Consider the following 8,213-nt stretch of genomic DNA (forward strand, 5'->3'; position numbering starts at 1 on the left):
TTAATGAATGCTGTTAGAATGGCAAAATATCATTCATCATGTAATACATGATTTATAACTATGGTTGATGTTTATTTGAAAAGCTTGTTTTATCCACATTTCAGGGCATTTATCAAATTTCTGTACCTATGAAATAAAGATGGTTATCCTACACAATGTCACTACAATGAGCACAAATTCACAACAGTGCAAAACCTGATTTGGGGGTAATTTCCCTACAGAAAGTCCCTAGTGAGCACAATTACACAGACTCACAGCATTATGAGGAGAGCTGTTCCTCTCAATCCCAAACAGGCACTCCAGTCTGGTCTAGTGGATTATGATTTATCAAACACAACAGGAACCAGCTCAGTCTAAGTGGCAGGAGCTGGTGGAGGTAAGATGGTGCTGGTGGAGGTGAGGTGGTGCTGGTGGAGGTAAGATGGTGCTGGTGGAGGTGAGATGGAGCTGGTGGAGATGAGATGGAGCTGGTGGAGATGAGATGGTGCTGGTATAGGTGAGATGGAGCTGGTGGAGATGAGATGGTGCTGGAGGAGGTGAGATGGTGCTGGAGGAGGTGAGATGGTGCTGGTGGAGGTGAGGTGGTGCTGGTGGAGGTAAGATGGTGCTGGTGGAGGTGAGATGGAGCTGGTGGAGATGAGATGGTGCTGGTATAGGTGAGATGGAGCTGGTGGAGATGAGATGGTGCTGGAGGAGGTGAGATGGTGCTGGAGGAGGTGAGATGGAGCTGGTGGAGGTGAGGTGGTGCTGGTGGAGGTGAGATGGTGCTGGTGGAGGTGAGATGGAGCTGGTGGAGATGAGGTGGTGCTGGTGGAGGTGAGATGGTGCTGGTGGAGGTGAGATGGTGCTGGTGGGGGTGAGATGGAGCTGGTGGAGGTGAGATGGAGCTGGTGGAGATGAGGTGGTACTGTTGAAGGTGAGGTGGTGCTGGTGTTGGTGAGGTGGTGCTGGTGGAGGTGGGATTGAGCTGGTGGATGTGAGGTGCTGGTGGAGGTGAGGTGGTGCTGGTGGAGGTGAGGTGCTGGTGAAGGTGAGGTGGTGCTGGTGGAGATGAGGTGGTGCTGGTGGATGTGAGGTGCTGGTGGAGGTGAGGTGGTGCTGGTGGATGTGAGGTGCTGGTGGAGGTGAGGTGGTGCTGGTGGATGTGAGGTGCTGGTGGAGGTGAGGTGGTGCTGGTGGAGGTGAGGTGCTGGTGGAGGTGAGGTGGTGCTGGTGGAGGTGGGGTTGAGCTGGTGGATGTGAGGTGCTGGTGGAGGTGAGGTGCTGGTGGAGGTGAGGTGGTGCTGGTGGAGGTGGGGTTGAGCTGGTGGATGTGAGGTGCTGGTGGATGTGAGGTGGTGCTGGTGGAGGTGAGGTGGTGCTGGTGGAAGTGAGGTGCTGGTGGAGGTGAGGTGCTGGTGGAGGTGAGGTGGTGCTGGTGGAGGTGGGGTTGAGCTGGTGGATGTGAGGTGCTGGTGGAGGTGAGGTGGTACTGGTGGAGGTGGGGTTGAGCTGGTGGATGTGAGGTGCTGGTGGAGGTGAGGTGCTGGTGGAGGTGAGGTGGTGCTGGTGGAGGTGGGGTTGAGCTGGTGGATGTGAGGTGCTGGTGGAGGTGAGGTGGTATGATTTATCAAACACAACAGGAACCAGCTCAGTCTAAGTGGCAGGAACTGGTGGAGGTAAGATGGTGCTGGTGGAGGTGAGGTGGTGCTGGTGGAGGTAAGATGGTGCTGGTGGAGGTGAGATGGAGCTGGTGGAGATGAGATGGTGCTGGTATAGGTGAGATGGAGCTGGTGGAGATGAGATGGTGCTGGAGGAGGTGAGATGGTGCTGGAGGAGGTGAGATGGAGCTGGTGGAGGTGAGGTGGTGCTGGTGGAGGTGAGATGGTGCTGGTGGAGGTGAGATGGAGCTGGTGGAGATGAGGTGGTGCTGGTGGAGGTGAGATGGTGCTGGTGGAGGTGAGATGGTGCTGGTGGGGGTGAAATGGAGCTGGTGGAGGTGAGATGGAGCTGGCGGAGATGAGGTGGTACTGTTGAAGGTGAGGTGGTGCTGGTGTTGGTGAGGTGGTGCTGGTGGAGGTGGGATTGAGCTGGTGGATGTGAGGTGCTGGTGGAGGTGAGGTGGTGCTGGTGGAAGTGAGGTGCTGGTGAAGGTGAGGTGGTGCTGGTGGAGATGAGGTGGTGCTGGTGGATGTGAGGTGCTGGTGGAGGTGAGGTGGTGCTGGTGGATGTGAGGTGCTGGTGGAGGTGAGGTGGTGCTGGTGGATGTGAGGTGCTGGTGGAGGTGAGGTGGTGCTGGTGGAGGTGAGGTGCTGGTGGAGGTGAGGTGGTGCTGGTGGAGGTGGGGTTGAGCTGGTGGATGTGAGGTGCTGGTGGAGGTGAGGTGCTGGTGGAGGTGAGGTGGTGCTGGTGGAGGTGGGGTTGAGCTGGTGGATGTGAGGTGCTGGTGGATGTGAGGTGGTGCTGGTGGAGGTGAGGTGGTGCTGGTGGAGGTGAGGTGCTGGTGGAGGTGAGGTGCTGGTGGAGGTGAGGTGGTGCTGGTGGAGGTGGGGTTGAGCTGGTGGATGTGAGGTGCTGGTGGAGGTGAGGTGGTACTGGTGGAGGTGGGGTTGAGCTGGTGGATGTGAGGTGCTGGTGGAGGTGAGGTGCTGGTGGAGGTGAGGTGGTGCTGGTGGAGGTGGGGTTGAGCTGGTGGATGTGAGGTGCTGGTGGAGGTGAGGTGGTACTGGTGGAGGTGGGGTTGAGCTGGTGGATGTGAGGTGCTGGTGGAGGTGAGGTGCTGGTGGAGGTGAGGTGGTGCTGGTGGAGGTGGGGTTGAGCTGGTGGATGTGAGGTGCTGGTGGAGGTGAGGTGGTGCTGGTGGAGGTGAGGTGGTGCTGGTGGAGGTGAGGTGCTGGTGGAGGTGAGGTGGTGCTGGTGGAGGTGGGGTTGAGCTGGTGGATGTGAGGTGCTGGTGGAGGTGAGGTGGTGCTGGTGGAGGTGGGGTTGAGCTGGTGGATGTGAGGTGCTGGTGGAGGTGAGGTGGTGCTGGTGGAGGTGAGGTGGTGCTGGTGGAGGTGAGGTGGTGCTGGTGGGGTTGAGCTGGTGGATGTGAGGTGCTGGTGGAGGTGAGGTGGTGCTGGTGGAGGTGAGGTGGTGCTGGTGGATGTGAGGTGCTGGTGGAGATGAGGTGGTGCTGGTGGAGGTGGGGTTGAGCTGGTGGATGTGAGGTGCTGGTGGAGGTGAGGTGGTGCTGGTGGAGGTGGGGTTGAGCTGGTGGATGTGAGGTGCTGGTGGAGGTGAGATGCTGGTGGAGGTGAGGTGGTGCTGGTGGAGGTGGGGTTGAGCTGGTGGATGTGAGGTGCTGGTGGAGGTGAGGTGGTGCTGGTGGAGGTGGGGTTGAGCTGGTGGATGTGAGGTGCTGGTGGAGGTGAGGTGGTGCTGGTGGAGGTGAGGTGGTGCTGGTGGAGATGAGGTGGTGCTGGTGGATGTGAGGTGCTGGTGGAGGTGAGATGGAGCTGGTGGAGATGAGGTGGTGCTGGTGGATGTGAGGTGCTGGTGGAGGTGAGGTGGTGCTGGTGGAGGTGAGGTGCTGGTGGAGGTGAGATGGTGCTGGTGGAGGTGGGGTTGAGCTGGTGGATGTGAGGTGCTGGTGGAGGTGAGGTGGTGCTGGTGGAGGTGAGGTGGTGCTGGTGGAGGTGAGGTGCTGGTGGAGGTAAGATGGTGCTGGTGGAGGTGGGGTTGAGCTGGTGGATGTGAGGTGCTGGTGGAGGTGAGGTGGTGCTGGTGGAGGTGGGGTTGAGCTGGTGGATGTGAGGTGCTGGTGGAGGTGAGGTGGTGCTGGTGGAGGTGGATGTGAGGTGCTGGTGGAGGTGAGATGGTGCTGGTGGAGGTGAGGTGGTGCTGGTGGAGGTGAGGTGGTGCTGGTGGATGTGAGGTGCTGGTGGAGGTGAGGTGGTGCTGGTGGAGGTGAGGTGGTGCTGGTGGAGGTGAGATGGAGATGTTAACTGTCGCTGAGTCATCACAAGGAGACACTGGACTTCAACCCGCGTTATGACACACCACTCAGGCTGTGGAAAAGGTCAGACTTACAGACCGCTGTTGGGAGAAACACAATTAATGCCTCCCCTGCCTCTCTGAGGAGGTGCAGGAAAGTGGAAATTGAGCTGTTGGATAATTTATGCGGGTCATTTTTTTCAGCTGCCATGGCTGGGCTGGGGAGGGGACTTCCCTGAGCACAGAGGGAGATTACAGCAGGTGGAACATGAGTGTAGCCTAGATCTCATCAATACTCCCTTCTGGCTCAATTAGCTCCGCCTCTTTCAGTAGCCAACATCATGATATACTGTTCCGTATGCATTCAGAGGCTCTCTTTCTTTCTTCCTTCCTTCCTTCCTATCTTTTTTATTTATCCCTTTCTTTCTTTGGTCCTGTCTTTCTGTCCATCTCTCCCTCACCGTTCCTAGCCTACTGGTGTAGTTCTTGTCTTTCTCCCTTTTTCCTGCCCATTAACCCTCGACCTCCGCTGCCTGACAGCTGTGCTCCAGACCTTCCCATGAGCCTCTGGTTCAGGCTGGATCAGGGCAAATGTCTCTGTGACATCCCTGCATGTGCACACAGGGGGGAACAGCAGGTGCATTAATTGAAACAGGATCGAATCAGGCAGTCAGCAGGAGACCACCGCCTGGCTACACGTGGCATGACATATCACATACAGGGACAGGAGATGTACAGGATAACTGATTAACATCAAAGAGTGCTCTATCTATCTATCTATCTATCTATCTATCTATCTATCTATCTATCTATCTATCTATCTATCTACAAATATGCTTACAACACTACAGTGAACTGAGTTGCTTCTAAGATGATTTGAATGAAGGTCAAAAGCAATCATAAAGTGGTTCTGTGTTAGACAACAAAGCATATTGGGCTTCAGGCAATGTTCATCTTCTGATAGCCCTGATGCACTCAGCTAATAAGACACAAGTCACACATGGAATTCCCTCCGTTAGCATTCAATCCAACACCCTAAGCCTCAGCTCAGCAACACACACACACACACACACACACACACACACACACACACACACACACACACACACTGAGTCATCACACATGCAGAATTGATTATGCATTGATTAGTATGAATAAATATTTTGATGATTAAACTGCTTGACCTGGCACTGACTCTCCTCTCTTATTTATGAAATGTTTAGAGAGAAGAAAGGAATTCAGTCCAGGCAAAAATGTCTTCTGTTTGATGTCCACGTACACCCCTCTTCAGCGTAATGAGGTCAGAGGACAATTCCATGCTCCCTCTATGTTATCTTAAAGAAGCATCCTTTAACATGAATCACAAGCTTATATTTGTGATACATCAGTACCCTTAATGCTTTGCTGTGTGACACCAGCACAGGGCTTCATAGCGAACACAACAGGGCGTGAAACAGGTATGTACACAAAGTCCTGTAGAAACGGAAAGCAGGACTTTAAAAATCACTCTAGATTTCAAACGTCAGTAGCCTCGTAGAAGTCCTTACTAAGGAGGGTGATCGTGAAAACTAGAATGTTAACCAAAGAATGAACTCAAATACAAAATCGCACACAAATATTTTACCCTTTGAAGACATAGCTCTTATGCCGACTGTGTGTCTACTTGCATAATCCCTTTACTGTAAAATCCGTTTAATGTAAACTCTATTTAACAACAACACCATATAACGAAGACTGCTTTTCTTCTTTTTCGTTCGTGGCCTCGTATTTCGCTAATAAGACGGGCGTGGGTCTGAGTTTAACCTTTACACAAACAGCTCACACTATAAACCCCAGACAGTTATAAGGTTCGCACAATGCAGAGCGCACAAACCTCGCCTTAAACCACATTAAACACCAGTAACAACCGGCATTATGTGTGCGCTTTAAACTGAAACATCTAGATTAGTGAACGATGGTGCACAGAAAGGGACTATTTCAAAGTTTTGACATTTGGCACGGACAGGTTGAGGTTTAACGTCTGGAAATATCCGTGCCCAGATGTATCCAGCGCACCGGGAACGCGCGCTGCTGTAACGCGCAGCGCCATCTAGGGGCACGAGAACACGGGAGCGCCACCCTGTCAATCACGCCCCTCCAGGGACATCCATCAAACCTTGATAGGGAAATAATTACGTAACAATCGATTTTATTCCCTCTCTGACTTTGCAGATTATATTGAAATTGTAAGGATGTGTCATAATCTGATAACCAACCATCTTAAGTGTAGATTCTATCCTCTGGCCGGTCCAAATATCAAGATATCGGTTTATGAAACTGAGAGACTGTACAAAATGACGGCATCAAATATCTGGATATGCATTACCATTATATACCATTATAAATAGATATATACTGGAAGGTGGGTAGAGATATTGTGGATGGACCTCCGCGTGGTTCCGAAGCGTCTCTCGCCAAGCAGGCGACCACAACCTGCGAATCTTCGACGACCCATTTCATATTTCACGAACGAGCGACGAGAAGCTCACGCGCCTCCCGAATCGGGGCTTTATTCTCGATCAAACGCGGCGGTATCGCTTAGCAACAGCTGGGAGCGCGGAGAACACGGCGCGAGCTGCTCAATGTGGACGGAAAGAAAGCTTCACATATTGATCAAGTTCCGTTAAATAAAGAGACCTATTGAAACGAACCGAGAATAAGGACGGGGAAACTGCTGCCATGGCTTAACGCTGAAATAGACTAGCTTGCAGATTCACTTTCTTTCTAGGCGCTGACCCGTAAGAAATAGACAAGCCAGTTCGGAGGGAAATCAGTAATCGTTGTGATGACAGGTTAATTTGAAATATTAAACTAACCTCAGATACATACCGACGTTATATGGAAGGGACTACACGCTCTTGGACTCCTCTCTGCGTGCCTAGAGATTTTAATTAAAGATTTAATTAAAAAAGGCTCATCAGCCTCATCAACATGTAGGTTACGTTTCAGGGAACATCGTGGCAAATCTTTTATGTCAGTACTAAACAGTCCATTTGCAAAAGCCTCGAACTCCCATAGCGCTGAATGTATAAAGAGCGGCAGACGAGTGGGCGTTCTTCCTGTCTTCACGTTTTTTTTTTCTTTGACACTAAATGCTGCTTCCGCACAGGGTTGCTTTTATCTGGGCTCTGTTTCTGTGCAAACCAACTTTACCTCTATTGCATAAGCACAAAAAAAACTGCCTCCATCGTGTGCTGACCACAACTTTAAACGTCCTTTTCATCTCGTTGTTTCAGCTCCCAGACGCACGCGGAGACGGTGAGCTCCGTGTCCATCGCAAGTATTAGAATTGTCTTTGCGCAGTTATTTCAATTGATTTATACAATCGATTAGGTAACCACCCTGCCTTTCAAAATGAACGAAATTAGCTGACTTACAGCAGTTAGTTACGGCGAAACTGTTTGCCACTTCGAGATTGTCGATATGAGGCGTCAGTCTGAATTCAGACGTCCCGAACTGAACCATTCCTATCCGAAACGCACTGTACTCCTGGTCAGCACCCCTCGGAAACAAACCTCCTGCGTAGTGGAAACAAAGGCGTTATCACAAATATATCGAAATTCAGCTTTTCGGCCTATTTCCGTAAAGAATATACTCAGAAACGCGTTGCATAATTTAATCGTCATTAACTTAAGTGGACTGGCCACCTCCATGTATATTTGCACTGGATGACTGAAAATAATTATACAAAACAGCCCCTAAAACGTACCTATTTGAACACTCGGAGATCCCCCAAGTGTTAATCCCCAGAAGAGAGCATGTAGAAAAAGCGAGATATTCTTTAGCTGTTGCATTTCCACGTAGAGGTCCCCTCATCCGCGTTATAAAGAGAATATTCCTTGTTCTACAGAGTAGTTACTCCGCCGTTAAATCCGCGACATGTTGGAGGCAGGCGTTCACGTAGAATGAGCGCGGTTCGTCTTCTGCAGGTGGTTCGTGTGTCGCGGGCTCCCCGGCTCGGTCGCCGCTCCGGAGGGACGGTATAATGCAGATTTATTGTCCTCTTTCCCTGCCCCTCGCGACGCTGCCGTCCTATGACTTGATGCCTTTACTAACGAACTGGAGCGCAGGCTCGTTACGGCGCTGCGCGCTCACGACGCCGCCCCCACTAACTGACCAACCCTGTCGAAGAGCGAAGAATCATAACGAGAAGCAAAAATCTACGACTACAAACGAAAACTTAACAACCGATCGAATGTTAAATTATTAAATGTTTCTAC

General features: G+C 51.6%; 1 protein-coding gene across 7 annotated transcripts in view; it reads right to left on the reverse strand.

Annotated features, from left to right (window-relative positions):
* Positions 1 to 8,089, reverse strand: part of gria2b (glutamate receptor, ionotropic, AMPA 2b) — a 38,628-nt gene extending 30,539 nt beyond the window's left edge. For all 7 annotated transcript variants that reach the window (XR_013133908.1, XM_077021128.1, XM_077021127.1 and 4 more), the window contains exons 1-2: positions 7,703 to 8,089; positions 7,371 to 7,511 (exon numbers count right to left, since the gene is read on the reverse strand). Coding sequence is in view for 6 of the 7 variants with exons in the window: in XM_077021128.1 (XP_076877243.1) it covers positions 7,371 to 7,511; positions 7,703 to 7,787 (226 nt within the window). In the remaining variant the exon portion in view is untranslated. The remainder of the gene's footprint in view (positions 1 to 7,370; positions 7,512 to 7,702) is intronic.
* Positions 8,090 to 8,213: the final 124 nt, after the last annotated feature.

The sequence above is a fragment of the Brachyhypopomus gauderio genome, chromosome 11, assembly GCF_052324685.1.
Source record: "Brachyhypopomus gauderio isolate BG-103 chromosome 11, BGAUD_0.2, whole genome shotgun sequence".
NCBI lineage: Eukaryota > Metazoa > Chordata > Actinopteri > Gymnotiformes > Hypopomidae > Brachyhypopomus > Brachyhypopomus gauderio.